The sequence below is a fragment of the Carassius carassius genome, chromosome 49 (genome assembly GCF_963082965.1).
Source record: "Carassius carassius chromosome 49, fCarCar2.1, whole genome shotgun sequence".
Classification (NCBI taxonomy): Eukaryota; Metazoa; Chordata; class Actinopteri; order Cypriniformes; family Cyprinidae; genus Carassius; species Carassius carassius.
This window is the reverse complement of record NC_081803.1, coordinates 20,018,101-20,036,657: the sequence shown is the minus strand read 5'-3', so window position 1 is coordinate 20,036,657 and position 18,557 is coordinate 20,018,101. Positions and strand designations below refer to the sequence as shown.

The 18,557-nt window shown below is 37.3% G+C and overlaps 1 protein-coding gene and 1 long non-coding RNA gene across 3 annotated transcripts; both read left to right on the top strand.

The window, feature by feature from the left end:
- The first annotated feature begins 7,052 nt into the window (after positions 1 to 7,052).
- Positions 7,053 to 7,783, top strand: LOC132132641 (uncharacterized). Its single transcript, XR_009429059.1, has 4 exons — positions 7,053 to 7,080; positions 7,143 to 7,212; positions 7,288 to 7,363; positions 7,439 to 7,783. It is a non-coding gene; the product is annotated as an uncharacterized LOC132132641 (long non-coding RNA).
- Positions 7,784 to 9,792: 2,009 nt separating this feature from the next.
- pargl (poly (ADP-ribose) glycohydrolase, like) lies at positions 9,793 to 18,403 on the top strand. Of its 2 annotated transcripts, none has more exons than XM_059545514.1 (16): positions 9,793 to 10,248; positions 12,664 to 13,140; positions 13,243 to 13,329; positions 13,451 to 13,561; positions 13,652 to 13,723; positions 14,326 to 14,412; positions 14,750 to 14,910; positions 15,096 to 15,199; positions 15,792 to 15,852; positions 15,928 to 16,003; positions 16,079 to 16,226; positions 16,578 to 16,656; positions 16,768 to 16,876; positions 16,967 to 17,057; positions 17,157 to 17,285; positions 18,229 to 18,403. In XM_059545514.1, exons 2-16 carry the CDS (start codon positions 12,664 to 12,666, stop codon positions 18,342 to 18,344), a joined length of 1,908 nt encoding a protein of 635 aa, XP_059401497.1. In that variant the 5' UTR covers positions 9,793 to 10,248; the 3' UTR covers positions 18,345 to 18,403. The 2 variants fall into 2 exon arrangements, with proteins under 2 accessions (XP_059401497.1, XP_059401496.1); XM_059545513.1 differs by having other exon boundaries at positions 9,794 to 10,248; positions 15,783 to 15,852.
- Positions 18,404 to 18,557: the final 154 nt, after the last annotated feature.

Sequence of the window (18,557 nt, the reverse complement as noted above, 5' to 3'; positions counted from 1 at the left end):
AGGAATAAATTACATTATACTGTAAACAGAACAGTTCTTTTGAATTGTAAAAATATTCCATAATATTTAAGTCTACTGTATTGATAATCAAATAAAAGCATCCTTGGAGAACAATAAGAAAAAAACATACCAACAGAAATACTGACCTCAAACTTTTGATCATGTATCAGTTATGTTAAACCATTGCCAAATTGTTTCTCCTGAATCTCAGATTTTTTGGCACAGTTGTTTAATCAGTGTTGGCCTCATTCATGAAACACAAGCAAAAGGAGTGTAAAACACTTTATGCAATTTTATGTAATTTGTTGTATTAGAAACAATTTACACAGAAATTCCTTTCACTTGCATTTCATGAATGAGTCCCGATGTGTTCAGGGACATGTTTTTCATACAGGCAGGTAGCCATATGTCTTTAAATCATGAATTAGAAGAGCAGCAGTGTCTACTGTCCTCTATAAAGCAGCAGGCAGTGAAAAGACTGGTTCAGACTCATGCAAACCTCACAATAGAGAGATCACAGAAGGGTGAACTCAACTTCTCTCAAACCCTTGTATGCTTCAATATCAACTGCACTTTAAATTTATTTTCTCTGGAATAACATGCACGATGAATCGCACACAATAAGACCAGGAATGTGAATTAAAAGTTTGGTGACTTTGGGTGACATTTGGTGACTGAGTGCTGCCTCAGATCCAGCAAAAAGGAACAGCAGTAGTTTAGCTGTGAAACAGATGTATTGCAATCTGGCTGCAGTCAGCGGAGCTGCGTTTGGCAGAGACGGTGTCATGTTAGGGTTTGAATTCAGCTTCTGGGCATGAGGTGACAGAGACAGACGGTGTTCATCAGCCTGATCTTTCATCTGCTTTCCTGGCTTTCTCTCGCCTCTGCATTTGTACGTTTGTGATTTGTTCTGATGCTCTTTTGCCTCTGTGATGTTATCGCTGAAAGATGCAGCAATCACGTCACCCATTTTGTTAGTTTATCAAGCGCTCACTTTCATGCAGTGACATAATTGTTATTCCTCTCATTCCTGTCCTGTTAAAAATGGGAAGAGAACTGCCCTAAAGACATTGAGTCAATAAAACAGGCACTTTCTACACCGTGAGGGGATCGGGTCGTGAAATGTTTGTGCAACAGAGGGGTGGGAGATGCATGTTATGTCTCCAGATATCAAAATCTCTTAATAGTATCACTATACTTCACCAACATCTCTGTGAATAAAAGCTGTGCATGATTTTAAAATGCATATGTTGGTAGAAAAATCCGTGGGAGGCGTAAAGAGATACTGTTTGTTTCTGCTCACCCCTCGCTGAGAATGGTGCGCCCCATGCCAATGGCAAGAACATATCATGGGAATTATCCTGCAGAGAGAATGGAGGGAGGGAGGGCGGGGGAGAGCGGGGAGGACTAGACTGGAGCTTCTGAGGAAAGAACAATGGATCTGCAGTCTTGATGAGCATGACTGAACGTTAGTCTGGAGGTTTGGGGCCAGACGAAGAGCTGTAGGGAAACAGAACAGAATATTCTTTGTCAGAGGTAGAAACGACAGAGTCAGTCAGCTGAGCAGGTAACAAAGAGACAGACACCAATACTGTGAAAAATAATTTTTTTTAACAATCCTGATGTGCAACCCCTGTGTTAGTATGCTTAAAAACCACAAAAAAAAATTCAATTATCATTTCTTAAAAGAACCATTATAGTGTGAAGAGCATTTTATATCCTCTAAAGAATCTTTTTCCACTATAAAGAACCTTTTGTTCAGTGGAAAGTTTTGATGGATGTTAAAGATTCTTCATACCCATAAAGAATTTATTTCACCCATATATGCAATTCTGTCATTATTTAGCATGTTTAAGCAACACTTTTTCAATTGTTCATTGCGATTATCCTCAAGAATCACTGAACTTGCACACTATATAATTTGCTCTATGAGTATGTCAAACAGACTCATATCTCATTTTTTCGTCTCCTGACACCAAAAGAACCAATAGCCAACACTCTTAAAAATAAAGGCTGCAAAAGAGTAAGAACCATTTAGGGTTTCCAAAAGACCCTTGCAGTGAACAGGTTTTTTATTTGTATTTTTTCTAAAAAATGCACATCATTTACTGTTTCTCTGCAAATTTTTGCTTGCAAGATCCAGTCATTTAAATAGGAAGTTCACAACCTGGAATTTCACGTAAGGACAAATGATTTCCCCATGCAGGTTTCATAATGGTTTCAGATGGTCATGCAGGAAGCAGCTTGGTTTGAAAGTGACTTCTGCTTTACACAATGCTACACTATATTGTCAATATACAATGGGCCTTTTTTTACCTGCAAAATAAAAAAAGAGAAAAAAAAGAACAGGAACCAATCAAGAACCTTTATTTTCAACAGTGAAATCAGAATCTTTTACGAATCCGAATATCTTGGCAAATTAAATTTGAGAATTTTCACGAAGGATACAATTTTACGATTTAAATTTCCATTTGTTTATCACAAAAAAAACAATCAACTGACTTCATAAGACTTCATTTTTGGGAATCTTGGAGACTGACTGATGTGGTCATTGTGAAATGTTGCTGTAGGCTACGGAAGAAAGTTGTGTAAATGTTCTTAAAAAGTCTGCTTAATGGTCCATGAAAAAATGCTAGTGTTTGGAATGACACAAGGCAGTGCACATAATTGCCGAATATGAATCTTTGCCTTTGATTATCCAAATATCCCTACCATTTTCGATGCTCAAAGCTCAGAATCCTTGTTAAAACACCCCGAGTTTTTATTAGTTAGCTAGTGTGTGCATCACTGCATGCGGCCAGTGCAGACTTATGCTCAGCAGCTCCCTGTTGCCCTGGAAACAGGTGCTGAGATTCTTTTGCCTTTTTTCATCTTTCTCCTCGCTATCGATGTCAATGCCACCTCCCACAGGCCCCCCTCCCCCACGACCTGCTGCATCCCCCTCCCTCTCCCCATCTACTGCAGTCATTTAACAATGTCACAGGCTAGAACAACCAACCAACCCCCCTCGATCGCCGCACGCTCGTCAACTACATCGCACACTGTATGAGGGTCAAACAGCTCTCGGGCTATTGATCCTTTTGAACGCTGTCGAACCGCGCGTTCCGGCGCGCCGCGTCAATCTGACCGCTGCTAATCTCACTGCTTGGCGGATTGCGAGCTAGAATGCCACTCTGCCAGCTCTGTCTGTCTTTGTGTTCCCATTGGATGAGCAAAAAGGACAGACAAAGAGTAATCTGAGTCTGACTGCTGAGATCCCCCCAACCCCCCCGCGCACTCAGACGCAGCGCGGTGGACAAATTCACAACCTGGTGCGATCACACGCAACGCTCAAACGCAGCTGTGTTTAAAGCGAGATAATGAAACACTGATTTGTCCAGGTCCTTTTTGCGCTCTAATGAAAGCATTTAAATTAAGCACGGGCTCATGTGACGCTATCATGTGACATATCCATTCCACTCAATTTTTCTGGCCTTTTTAAGTCAACATTGTTGTTGCGCGCCGCATTCCATTGCAGTGACTTCTGCCTGGCCTGAAGAGGAACATTCCTGGGAAGTGGCTGACCGACAATAACAGTCGGCAGCAAAAAGAGGGCAGGAGCGGATTGAAAGAGCTGTTCTTTCCAGCCTTGTTCTCTGAAACACCAGCAACAAGAAGCTTTACCTCGTATTTGCATCATCCGAAACAGCGCTGCTTAGTTGCTCACCAAGACTGTTCAGGTGGCAAAAACAATGCGAAATGCAAATAATAAACTGCAACTGACCGCACAATAAAAAGAAAAAGGCTTATCAACTTTTAAAAAGGAGGAGAAAGCAAGAACTGATAAAAATGTTTACATTGAATGCAATGTAACTAAGTCTTTTTATATAAAAGCATCTCCCAAATGCATAGAAATCAATATAATTTTGTTTTAGAATTAATTGTGCCATTGGGAAATATGACTAATAGTAAAATAACATTTGGCTCTAAATTCACTATGTTTGATGTCACGTGTTTTGATGGTAAATTCCATTTCTACTGTTGTTTGCAATCCATCAGTCTGTCATGTTAATCTTGAGAATTTTTCAAATAAAGATAAATATTTATTTCATTTAAATTATATTTATATTCTTTGATTCATAGAAAGTACATAAGATAGAATTGACCTGAAATAGAAATCGTTGGCAACTTTATAAATGTCTTAACCATCATTTTTGATAAATTGTATTTGTCCTTGCATCCGAAAAGAATTCCCCTCAGTAGGATTTATATATATAGAGGGAGACAAAAATTTTATGTAATTATTTTAATATTTTTTTCTTTTATAAAAAAAGCATACAGATTAAAACAAGGAAACAGACGTTCTTTGAAGGACTCTACACCTGTTGTCAAGCCTCCTCACACACAGTTTGTTTTTACGAGGCCAGTCATCCAACTACAGTTGTCATATTAGAAAAGTAGAGTCACCTAAGGCACCGTGTGTTGTATAAAGCTGCTGGATCATATGCAGTTCCATAACTCAGACAGACATTAACAGCCACATCAGAGGCAGAGATTGAAGAGGACATTATGTCTGTCTCAATCATCCCACATCCCTCCTTATTAGGATGAAAACAGAGAAAGCTGGAAGAAAGTGTGTCATCCAAGATATATGAGCTCTCAAACAGAGATATCTGTGATTTATGCTCACATGTTGATTATATTTCATATATTGTTTGCCAATGTCAAGGATCAATAATGACAGTAATATTGTAAAACTGCTTCAACATTGAGTCATTTTCTTTGCTGGTGAGTTTGAGGTTGTAGGGCCAGTGATGGTGGAAGTAGCAGGGATAATGAGATTGCTGCTCAGGACAGCAGGCCAATCATGTGATTGGTCTGACAGCAGAGCGTGCAGAGTAACCATCTGACTCAAACAGGGACAGCTTTTCACATTAAAAGAGAGCTGTTGTTCCTCTTGCCTGAGGTGAATCTCTGTCCCCGGCGTCCCGCTGAGGGCTTCAGGCACCAGTGAGCACATTTGACCAACAGAACTAACAGAGACACAATGGCTGGTGGTTAGTAGCTGCAGTTTTGTGAAAATGCCTAATTTTAAGAACAAGAGAAGTAGTACAGTTTCAGAAGGAAAATGTACAATAGTACCCTTTCAAAAGATACTTATATGTACCATTTAGGAACTAATATGTATACTTGAGGTAGTAATATGTACCTTTAAGGATCTAATATGCACCCTTTTAAAACGTAACCGTCCAAGAGACTGCTTTGTTTCCCTTTTTTCTTCTTCTTCTTTTCTTTTCTGTAGTTAGAAATAGCACGGTTTTGACGCTTTAAGTTTTAAGAAAGTAATGGATGGTTATAATAATTGGAGTGTGGTGCCATCTTGTGGTTGACGTGACGAATAGCAACCGAACACGTAACCGACCATTAGGTGTTACAAATAAATTTAGTCATCAAAAGCATTCACAAACACTGATCGACGACTGGGACGAAAAACTAAAGACCAACAAGATGAGTAGATATTACTTACACCCCCCTCTCCCTTAACCCAAATTCAGCTTCACTATGGTAGCTACTTTTAAAAACATGGTTTTAAAGACTTTACACACAATACAGAAAATCAAAAGTGAAAGAGCTCCATACACTAAAAAGTTAAATTAAAGCACTACATAGTCTATATAACCTAAGTCATTTTAAAGGAAATAGATGAGATGCAAAGCCTATTTCAGCATCTGTTAAATCTCTATGAGTTTGATTTATATACATATACATCTTGGCAAATTAACACGAATAAAAAACAAACCCCTTTGCTTTATCCTCCTGAGACCCAGCCATAAGAGGCAATGTCCTGAAATGATGTTATAATAAATTTCTTTGAGACCATTTAAGTCACAGTTTTATTTCTTAAAGCAGCTATAAAGAGCACATTCAAGTCTTTTCAGAGATGACCAAATGTTTGGAGGTTTAAATACGACAATTCCCTCTCTTCTTGGTCTTTAAATATGACTGACAATGACTCAATGACTAAATTCAGCACTCTCGTGGGAATATGATAATATTTTGTAATTACATTAAAGTAAAATAGTGTATCAAATTATTCTCTAAAATCTTTCATAGTTGAGAATCTCTGTGCAAACTTTGGACAAGTTACAGAAAAGAATGTAGTCAATAATGTCTTACAATGCTAACCACAAGGACACATTGACTTTTGATGCACTTTTTTTATATGGTCTGGTTAGTGAATCATTCTCTAGTTTATATCAGAGGACAGGTAAATGTTAAAGTGAAAATACATATTGATGACAGATTTGTGTAATCGCTTAACACTTACATGCGAAGGACAATAGTCATCATTTGCTGATCCCAAACATGGCCAAACTAGCTTTTGATTTACCTGAACTCATTAAACAGGTATGTTACAGGTTCCTATGTTGTGTTAATTAAGACTCCCAAAGTACTAGTATAATGTAACTCAAGTCTGGTCTGAATTTTCAATTTACATTACATTTATGCTTTGGGAAGATGCTTTCATACACAGTGAGTTGCACTGTGTGCACATTTCATTTTCCCTGGGATTACTCTGATTTAGAGTCTGTCTTGGATTTTATATCTCATTAGGTTCATATTGTACAAGTCAAAAACGAATAAAAAAAATTACAGTGTGCACCATTTATCAGGCTATAATATTACCCACTGGAACAAAGAAAATAAATCTACTTAAACTAAATTAATTGCGTTGCTTATATGTTTTTTTTATGCATGTCTGTTGTAGGTATGTTTGAGTATGTACTCTTTGTCTCTAGCCCATCCCTCTCCTGCGGCAGCAACAGAACCAGGCCATAACGATGTCTCAGCAGCAGATTTCCTGTCTGTTAGCAAACGCCTAAACCTGGTTCAGAATACGCCAACTACCCCACCATCAACTTCAGCAGGTGTTACAGTGTTTCATTCTGATCTGAAAATACTGGTTTTGTGTCCGTTCGTGTATAATATTCTTATATATTTTTAGCCTATTTGCTGACTAGAAAGACCCGGCAGAATCAGCATAGAAAGCACAGAAATTGAGGGCCATTTTCCATTACTTCAACACAGTGACAAATAAAAGTCATAATCACAATCCAGGTACTGAAAACACACATATCACATGGCCTTTAATTGTTTAACAGCAAAACCAGATGGACTGGTTACTTTTGAAAGGACTAGCATTCAAAAATCACAGCTCCCTTAATGTAAAAAGTAAGTTACACGAATTACAATCTAAACAGACTCAAGTGAGTTGACATGCCTCTTACTGATCGTGTTGGACTTTAGACAGAAGAAGACTCTGACAAACCTTCACATCTCTCCAGAAGGATCCATTGAGAAAGAGGGCACAGGGATGCTGCAGGTCAGTTTCATCTAAACTACAGTCTTGTACCAGTTACTCTGGTAAGTTTCAGCTAGTTCACATTGTTCTGGACAGGTGGACTTTGCCAGCAGATATATTGGTGGTGGGGTGCTGGGATCAGGATTGGTTTAGGAGGAGATCCTCTTCCTCATGAGTCCAGAGCTCATCGTGACCAGACTCTGGGGAGTTTAGCACAGACAAATTTAGAAAACTAAAACAATTTCAGTCAGTTACAGCGATAGTTCATGCTAAAATTTTAATTACATAATTCTGTCACACAGTCACAGGACACTTTTTTATATCAGCAAATTTCACACCCGCAATGCAACAGTTTCACTATAGAATGGTTACACACATATAAACTTGGTTACAAAACACAGTAACTTGACAGAGTGATGGTGTTGATGGTTACATGACATTTCCTCTCATGTGTCATCAGGTCCTCAGATGTACAGCTTTATTTCTGGCTAAAGCAAAATCTTTTCTTGGGTCTGTCCATATGATGATCGCACAAAGCGGTAATGATGACAAATCCACACACTTGACTTCAAGAACCCGAGGGAACAGTACACTAAAGACAACATAAAACGAGAACTCAACAAGGTATTAGTTTTGACAAGTACAAATATTGAGGTTTGCTGTGGAAAGTATTTGTTATGGTAAGGTAAGGCTTATACTGCGTGACTCTCAAAGGCGTTTGTGGGATTCCACGGAGACGTGAAAACAGCCATCGCAACGGGCAACTGGGGCTGTGGTGCCTTTAAAGGGGATCCTAAACTCAAAGGTAAATGAAGACAAAACACACACATCCTGCTTGATCTGGAGATACTACAGATGGATTATGATAAATGCACAGAACAGAATGTGTTTGTCTTTTTTTGACCGTGGGTAAGTACAGTACCTTCACTGAAGTCAAAACCCACAGGTATTCATTGGTTTATTAATGGTGCACAACAATAAAGTTACGCAAAGAAAGATTGATTCATATTCTTCTATATATTTTTAGAAATACGTTTTTTTTTATATATATATATATATACTGTAGATATAGATCTTTACTCCAAAACTTTATATGAAATACACTATGAGCTCTGATTTTAAGTGCAGTGTCATTTATTTATTTTTTGCCATAACAACCTAGTTTTTCTGAATTTTGCCTAGTAAGGTAAACTTACTTTTGTAACGCATGTCACTAAAAATTGGCTTTTCTGTGTTGCTCTACAAATGCAATTATTTAAAAATAGTTTTTTGATTGATTTAGATCAACATTCAGTCCGAAGATGAACTTAAACTACAGTGGGAACAAGAATATGAAGCATTATTGGATCGTTTCTTCTCTCAACAGGTAAACTGTACACGCTCCTGAAGAAGTTCTGTGGAAACTGTGCTTATGAAAGTGGCTAGCCAATAGACCTGTACAAATTCATCAAAGAGAAGATCAGGATAACTTATTGTAAACCAAACTAGGAAAAACGGTATTATGTAAAGCTATACTCTGAAGGAACTGAATAATGATACAACTGTACTACTATACTAAAAAAATAAAAAAAGCGGTTGAAATGTTTTCAGACTACAGGTGTCACATAAATCAAATTATTTACCTTAATCAAAAGGCTTTATAGTCATTCAACATTTATATTAATCAAAGGCCTCCGTAACATCCAATAAAGAACACATTTCACTGTAAAATATTTGTTTTTTTCATGGTGAAATAGTAGTGCACTTGCGTCAAGTATAAGTACAAACAACAGCAGAATAAAACCTGAATGCTTTTATTGATTAAAGTAATATGATACGTTTTTGGCTTTATCTCAGCTTATTGTTTTTAAGATTTTACAATAAAATAAAATGTACCTTGACTTTCCCATCCATGGTGTAACAATTTAGCTTCGGTTTCACTTTAACCATTTCAGAGTTTTGTTTCTGTACCTCATAAATGCTACTTTACTGTCTGTATCTGAAAAAATAAGAGATTTAAACATTCAAAATGCTCCATTTATGATGGCATTACAAATGTTTTTTTTTCTAGCCACAAGTTTGAGCAAAAGTGACAGACAGTAATACTTGCCTTAGCAAACCAGCTAAAGCCTGTACTAATTGGAGTGGCGCCATCTGGTGGTTAAAGAGACGAACGAAAACAGTCAAGTGACCAAAGGTGAGAGATTAAAAAAAAGGGCATCTGTGTAAAGCGGTTTTGACCAGGAAAGTACACTATGACTGAATTGATTAAATGCCAGTTTTAGAAATAAATATTTGTTTTTGTTGTTATTTTTTTTCATGAACTGCCACCAACTCGAGGTTTCATTCTTAGTGATGGGAAGTCCGATTCTGTCGGACAATTCGATTCAATGAACCCAGTTCACCAGTTATTTTACGTCATCACATAATGACGTCATTTCACTCGCGCTCGTAGTGAAACACAGAATCCGTTTTAGCTTCACGTATGCTCAGTATCGCCAGCTCATCGGTTCTCAGTATGTCGAATGTGTCCGAAAGAAAAAAGGCTCTCGCTTCAGTATAACGTTACTGTTGACTCGAGAAAAGCTCCGTTCGTTCGATAGTAGACGAACGCTCATGTATAAGTCAGCTGCTCGTGTTCATCGGTTCTCTCAGTCTGCACAGCTTGTTTCAGTGCTGTTGGCGTTACAGGAGTAACATAAACTCCAGGATATTGGTTTATTTAGAGTCGTAGGGACTGTAAGGCATGTCTCAAAGAGACATGAACGATTTAGTCCGATATGGTGAACCGGCTCGACCGGTTCACTAAAAAGAACCGGTTCAAAAGAACGATTCGTTCGCAACACGGACATCAATAGTTCACTTTCGTCCTGGTCACACGAGCAATCACAAGCACATCAACAACACGGACTATTACAGCCGAGCAAGTGAGTAGCCTAGATGTTATTTACCATTTTCTGCACTTTCTGTTTCACACGTATCCTTGTAAAACTTCGCGAAAGTTACATTGAGGTCCTTTTTAAAAACAGCATATTTGACTGTACACAGCTCATGAAAATCGAAAGTGAAAGAGCAAGAAACACTGCAGAACAAATATTAACTATATATTTTATATAATTTATTATTAACATAAAGGAGAGGAGACGCACTGTTTTAGCATTTTCCTCTTCCTATAAGATACCTCTAAGTACACCGAGTGCGATTTATATTAACGTTACGTACTAATTTTTATTTGTATTTCCCACGCACTACCGTGTTTCCTGTCTTTTCCGTACTCCATTGATTTTTTTTTAAAGTTACCCTGACAGTTTGAACTCCAGGAAGAAATAGTAAACACGACTTAAGATGCGTAGATCCGAAATAGAAAAATGAAGAAACACATTAAGAAATAGGCCAAAAACCTCACATCAGATTATTATACAGAGGCCACATTAAACTACTACTACTTCTACTACTATTATTGTTATTAAATAAGTTTTTTTTGTGGACTGTATAATTTTATGAGCTTTTTGCCCTCTACAGGGTATTTGCAGGATTCTTAAGCTCAAATTTAAGACTTTTTAAGACATGCAAATAAAATTAATACCATATGAGCGTAGTAGGGCAATGTCTATAGTAACATTAAACTGTTAAATGACTGTAAAAAGCATTATTTACAGTTCAGATAAAGGCTTTCACAAAAACAAGTTTTCTAAAATGATAAACTTAACAGTTGAGTTCAGACTGCACGATTTTAGCCCAGTTTTTGGCTCGCCGACAGGTTTTGAGAAGTCGCCGACAAATGCCCGAAATCACAGGCAAATCTGTGCTCGTTCACGCGAGTGACAATCACGCAGTGTGAATGAGCAAAGACGCGGTCTGAGAGAATCGCAGACGAGTCGCCGATGTCCGTGAGATATTTGGCATGCTAAATATCTGGACCTGTTGCAACTCAAAATCATGCTGTCTGAAAAGTGTTCTGACTGAAAACTACATCGGCGATGACCGACATCCAATGAGAGAGCAAGATACAGAGCAGTGGGAGTTCGGGGACAATATCAGCAAGCATGGCTTCATTTCAGAAAAAGGCTTTCTTCTCGGTCTATTTAGACCCATAAAATGGAATATAAATTAGTATAAATTTAGCAACGTCTGTTTGACATTTCATCTGAGCTATCCCAGTCTCATGTGAAAACTCCGGTCTTGCACGTGTGATATCGCGTTGTTTCCTTGTCACATCTCACGGGTGTTTGCACCTAAAAATGCGTGGAAAACGCTAGGCGCGCCGCTTTCTCCTTCTTTCCAAAGCACTCGGGCGGGCAGTTGCGCTACTGAGGCGTCTGTCATTGCTAAGCAACCATGACGTGCTCTCTCCATGAAGACGCGGAAATTTCAGCAAAGGTTAAATGAATTTGCAGCACTAAAATTCGCTTGCAGTAGCTCTGCTACTAAATTTATTTCAAAATGGCAATCCATATAAAACTATGATCAGCTGTTCCTTCATCTTGGCTGAGCTTTCAACGTTGTTACGGGAAAGGATGAAGCTGAATGGTTAGTTCTTGTCACATGACCCATGGTGCGCTCTGAAAATTTGACATGTTTTTAACTCGATGCGGTACGGACGCGCCTGGAAAAAACGAGCGTGTCGCACCGTGAACTTGTGCGCGCAAAAGACGCGATATGTGAACGGCCCCATACAGTGGTTTCCCTGGTAAAGCTTCTGACTTTGAAACAAATTAAATCACAGCCTTTTAAGGTTTAATCGTCACATTAAGCCATATCGCAAATTTTGCCTTTTACCATTACCATTACGGGTAGTTGCATGTGCTCCGGTATATTGTAAACAATGGCATAAATTTTGCCTTATTAGTTCGAGCCTTAAGAGGATCGAGCAGAACTCTTACAGGGCATTTCAAAATGATTACCTATGCTTTTTTGTTTGTAGTTGACTCGTATTTTGTAGATTCACTGTTATTTGTAAATGCTACTGCTGTTTGTTAGCTTTTGATACACATTTTCATCCTTATTAAAGCTGTAGTATAGCAGAATACACGATTGCGTTGTAGCATTTTTGTAGGGTAATTGTTTAATTGATAACGGTAACACTCTGTCTACTACTGTACAACAACTCTTCGTAGGGTTCGTGATGTCACCAACCCAAGAAGAAGCTCATTGTAGTCCCTACCAGCCGTGTGTTGTAGGCCTTAAATGCAGATGTTGTTTATGCTCAAACAGCAACATTACACACTAACTAAAGTTAAAAAATGTAGATAATCAAGGAGCCCTTTATAAACCCTGTCAAATCCATGGACTCCTGGTCTTGATTAGGGTACTATGATATTTTTGTTTTATTTTGGTCTTAGATGTCACACAACAACAGTGATGGAGTGAAGGGATGCATGAATCAGACGAATAACAGTGGAAACATTGCTGATCCATCATCAAGAGGAGAATCCAAAAACCGTCAATCACAGCTTAATTCTGCAGGGGACACCAGCCAGCAAAGATCTAATGTGAATGGAAGGGAAGGGGGACAAGACAGAAGGCCTGCAGCTGGTGAGAATGCAGAGAAAACGACCAGAGATGCCAAATTGGCTGAGTTTCAAAACCCCAAACCAAACCATAGTACATCTGGAGAAGGCAGCTCAAACCAGCCCTCTCAAAGTGCACCTATGGACTCTTCAGATGTTTCCTCAGTTGTTTCCAGTTTAGGAACAAGACCAAAGCCTCCGATAGAGCTGGGGCCCACATATCCCATCCATAAACTCAAAACAATGCAAGACTTCTCCAAAGAGTTTGACCAGCTACCTCTGAAGAAAGAACATACAATACTGATAGATGTAAGAATCATGCAACTTCATCTTATTCTATATTTTTTTCTTATAAAATGTGCTATGAATACTGATTCAGTCATAATTCATATTAATGGTTTGTATGAGCAGGTGAAATATTTCAAAAGTGGTGTAATTGTCCCTCATCAAGGGACTGATGTTTGGGATCCCCACCATGTGAAGTTACCACATCTGTATGTAAGTATGAGCATCCAAAATGCTTTTTAAACAAATCATCATTTCTATATAAAAAGCTTTTCTGAACAAGTAAATAGTATTCATTATTCAAGGTACATTCAATAATGATTATTGTCCATAGCCACGGCCTCCATCCCATCACAAGTCCCACACACAACCCTCTCGCTGGGAGGCCACCCATCGGGCGTTGCACAGGCTCACCAAAGGCAGTAACTCTATTGGGGATGTTCAGGTACTGTAACAGTAATCATTGACAATTACTTTTACACTACCTAAAGTGTGTTCATCATGTGACCTATTATGTGTCTCTATCCATTTGTAGACTGCAATTATGACTTACAATTCCAGCAACAAGGACAAATGGACATTTGGTGCACTTTATAATTATGGTCAGGTTAGTAAATCAATCAGTATATCAGAGAACAGGTAAATATTAATATGAACAGTTTAAAGGGTATCTGAAAACCATACTTGGGTAAAAGTACAGATACCTTACAGTGAAAATGACTCCATTACAAGTCACCAGTTCCAATACAACTTGAGTAAAAGTCTAAGAGCATCTGAACAGTTCTTAAGTACTTTACTTGTACTGAATGTAGGCTCAAAGATGCACTAGTCCTCAACACCTGAAAAATAAGAAGCACTTCATTTGTGGGGAGAGTGATCACATTTATTTTCGGAAATCTTAATAAAACAAACACCTCAAAACTATAATAAATCAAGGTCCACACAACAGCTTCTTAAATGCCAAAAACAGTTAAGTTTCCTAAGTTAACAAATATCCTTTAACCGTACCTCCCACCCTGGATGCTATTTCTACCGAGGAAGATCCTATCTGCCCAATTTCTGTCCCTGTTGAGGTAGAAAGTAAAAGTTGCTAATATCAGTAGTCAGTAAAACTACAACGTTGCCAAAAAGATACTTAAGTGCAGTAGTCTTTACTTAAAGACTTTACACCACTGGATACACAGATTGATTTGTGAAATTGCTTTACAGCGCTTGCAAACAATGGACAATAATCTCCATTTGTTGATCCCAAAGATGGCCAAACTAGCTCTTGATTTACCTGAACTCATTAAAAAGGTATGTTACAGGCTTCTTTATTGTGTTAATAATAATTCTGTAATTCTAGGATTACTTATGTTAATATGTAAATATACTAGTATAACTTATGTTCAAGTAATGTCTGGTCCAAACTTTATGAATTTGGTTACGATTTTGTCAATTTAGACAAAGTTTTTAAATTGGCTTTTTGCTAAATCTAATCAGGTTCATATTATACAGTGTGACAAGCAACAATCATACAAGACAAAACCAAAATCACACATTTGCACACAAATGCATCATTTGTCAAGCTATAACAATGGAGATTTAGATTGAATTAATTGCATTGCTTGTACTCTCTACACTTTGTCTCTAGCCAATCCCTCTCCTGCGACAGCAACAGAACCAGGCCATAACGATGTCTCAGCAGCAGATTTCCTGTCTGTTAGCAAATGCCTTCTTCTGCACCTTTCCTCACAGGAACGACACTAAACCTGGTTCAGAATACGCCAACTACCCCACCATCAACTTCAGCAGGTGTTACATTGATCACATTACCCTGAAACTATATATATATATATATATATATATATATATATACCCCATTCAGAAACATGCATCTGTCTTTTCCCTGTTTGAAACCACATTTCATTCCTATCTAAACTATATATATATATATATATATATATATGTATATATTTGTTTTTTATTTTTTGGCATAGTTTATTTGCTAACATGACAGACCCAACAAAATCAGCCCTAAAGGCAGAGAAACTGAGGGCCATATTCCATTACTTCAACACAGTGACAAATGATGAAGAACAAGGTATTGAGAACATGCTTAAAACACAGATACTGGACACTACTGTTTAAAAGTTTTGGGTTTGTAAGATTGTTTAGTTAAAAAGTTTTTAAAATGAAGTCTATTATGCCCAACAAGGCTGCATTTTAAAAAATACAGTAAAAACAGTCATATTGTTAAATGCTATTACTATTTTAAAATGTATTCCTTTGATCAAAGCTGAATTTTCAGCATCATTACTCCATGATCCTTCAGAAATAATACTTCAAAAACATTTCTCATCATTGTTGAAAACAGATGTGCTGCCTTATATAAATATTTTCATGAGTCTTTGATAAAGAAAAAGGGCAGCATTTATTTGAAATATAAATTTTTTGTGACATCATAAATGTTTTTATATTCACTTTTGTTCAATTGAATGTCCTTGCTTACTAAAAGTATAATAAAAAAAATTAAAATAAATATATATATATATATATATTGTACTGACGCCAAACTATTGAACAGTAGTGTATGTCAATGACGCAGCACATAATTCAAAGGAAGCAAGCAAGGAAATTATTTTTTATGTAATATAACCAAATATGTCTTTTAACTTCTTTAACAGCAAAACCAGATGGACTGGTTACTTTTGAAAGGATTAGCATTCCACCATCACAGCTCCCTAAATGGAACGCGTAAGTTATATTAGTTATACAGTGAATAGACTGAAGTGATTTGACATGCCTCTTACTATTTGTGTTGGACTTTAGAACAAAGGTTCCCCTCAGGAACCTTCACATCTCTCCAGGAGGATCCATTGAGAAAGAGGGCACAGGGATGCTGCAGGTCAGTTTCATCTAAACTACAGTCTTGTACCAGTTACTCTGGTAAGTTTCAGCTAGTTCACATTGTTCTGGACAGGTGGACTTTGCCAGCAGATATATTGGTGGTGGGGTGCTGGGATCAGGATTGGTTCAGGAGGAGATCCTCTTCCTCAGGAGTCCAGAGCTCATTGTGGCCAGACTCTTCACTGAGAAACTGGCTGATAACGAGTGCCTCAAGATCACAGGTACTGCTGGGGAGTTTAGCACAGACAAAGTTATCTTAAGGCTGAAATATACTACACAACTTCTAAAATCCCTACGTTGTAAACAGTCACAGATTCTCACACTACTAGACCTTTAAGTCATTTTGAACTCAACAAACGTGTGACAAATGAAAAAGAAAAAAAAATGTTTTCTGAAGCTTAAAATAAAGAAAACATATCAACTTATGACAGCGATGAAAATAACATCTTTAATTTGATTAGCATATTTCAAGCAACATGAGAGTGAGATATTATTAAGAAATATTTTTTTTTGGGGGTGAGCTATTGCCAGTATCTATCTTAGACTGAGTCTTATTGCTAATGTGTCATCAGGTCCTCAGATGTACAGCTTTACTTCTGGCTACAGCAAAACCTTTTCTTGGGTCTACCCATATGATGATCGCACAAAGCGGTATAAGTAATAATAATGACAAATGTACAAAATTCAAAAATTAACGTGTAAAAAAATAATTGGTTTTAAAGCCACAAGTAAATGAGTGTAAAATGTCACATTCATTCATAGGGATATCTGGAAGAGACGTTATCGGCAGATTGTTGCCATTGATGCTCTTGACTTCAAGAACCCGAGGGAACAGTACACTAAAGACAACATAAAACGAGAACTCAACAAGGTATTAGTTTTGACAAGTACAAATATTGAGGTTTGCTGTGGAAAGTATTTGTTATGGTAAGGTAAGGCTTATACTGCGTGACTCTCAAAGGCGTTTGTGGGATTCCACGGAGACGTGAAAACAGCCATCGCAACGGGCAACTGGGGCTGTGGTGCCTTTAAAGGGGATCCTAAACTCAAAGGTAAATGAAGACAAAACACACACACATCCTGCTTGATCTGGAGACACTACAGATGGATTATGATAAATGCACAGAACAGAATGTGTTTGTCTTTTAAAGCTCTCATTCAGTTGATGGCTGCTGCGGTGAACGGACGAGACATGGCTTACTTCACCTTTGGCAATAAAGAACTTGCAAAAGAAATACAAACAATGCATGACTTGCTGACCATGAAAAAAGTGACCGTGGGTAAGTACATAAACTGTCATCAAAAAACACACAGAAACTAATAGGCTTATACTATATACTGATATTAGTAATAGAGCAGGGCTTCGCAAATAAAAATCCTATTCATTTTCTCCTAAAGAAATTGATTTTTTGTTAGTAATTTAAATTTTTTTTAGACAGACACGCCATGAGCTCTACATTTACATTCAAAAATTTGGGGTCAGTAAGATTTTCTTTTTTACGTAATACTTTTATTTAGCAAGGACGCATTAAGCAACAAGTTTTAAACATAGATAATCATAATAATTAATAAGCAGCAAATCAGCATATTATAATGAATTCTGAAGGATCATGTGACACTGAAGACTGGAGTAATGATGCTGAAAATACAGATTTGATCACAAGATAAATTATATTCTAAAAATATTCAAATAGAAAAAAAGTTATTTTAAATTGTAATACAATTTTTGTCGTGACAAAGTGATAAGACTTTCAGTTTTATGGACGTCAACATCTTTGATATTTGACATTACTCTAGGCACTGTCGCTATTGTAACTGGTAAGAAATACGGGCTTGACTGATGTTGCACATTCATACAGACAGTATTCGAGACACTACTGTAAGTTGCTTTGTGAACGGGACATTTAGACACTCCAAAAACTGACAGTGTTGAATGTAGCCTCCATTTAAAAAAGAATTTTACTGACCCCAAACTGTACCGTAGCAAGTCTGCATTATTTGAGCTTTTTTAAAATATATTTATTTTTAGTAGCATAATTTTATATCCAAATTCAACAACCAAATACACTCAGTGTTGCTTTAATAACATAAAGTGATACTATTTTTATTAGTATATTTTATGCATAGGGTTCCATGCATGCCCTTTAATGCCCTCATGCTATCAGTAATAGTGTTTTTTCAAGTTCAGGTTAAGAGTAACCTGATCGATTCTTCTCTCAATAGATAAACTGTACAACTGGTTGAAAGATTTCTCTGCACACTGCGCTCGTGAACATCACTTGCCAAAAGATCTATATGGATTCATCAGTGAGAAGATCAGTCATAAGGCTAGTTTGTAAATCTGCCTTGCTGCTCAGAGATATATACTGTACAAGCTCACTTCAGAAGACAGTAGTCATGTAAAGCTGCTTTGAATGTGTCAGATTTCTGAAGGATCAAAGTAATGAAGTTAACAATCAGAAAAAAAAACAGCTGAATAGAATGTATTTGTTTTTGGACCACAGGTGTCATATAAACTTAATTGTTCACATTAAAAGAAATTATAGTCTGTC

Excerpts from the sequence above, each read along its gene's own strand:
- pargl (XM_059545513.1), top strand. The coding sequence starts at position 12,664 with ATGTCACACAACAACAGTGATGGAGTGAAGGGATGCATGAATCAGACG. Across the intron at positions 13,141-13,242 it reads AACATACAATACTGATAGAT|GTGAAATATTTCAAAAGTGG; the intron begins GTAAGAATCATG and ends TTGTATGAGCAG. Across the intron at positions 14,413-14,749 it reads TACCTGAACTCATTAAAAAG|CCAATCCCTCTCCTGCGACA; the intron begins GTATGTTACAGG and ends CTTTGTCTCTAG.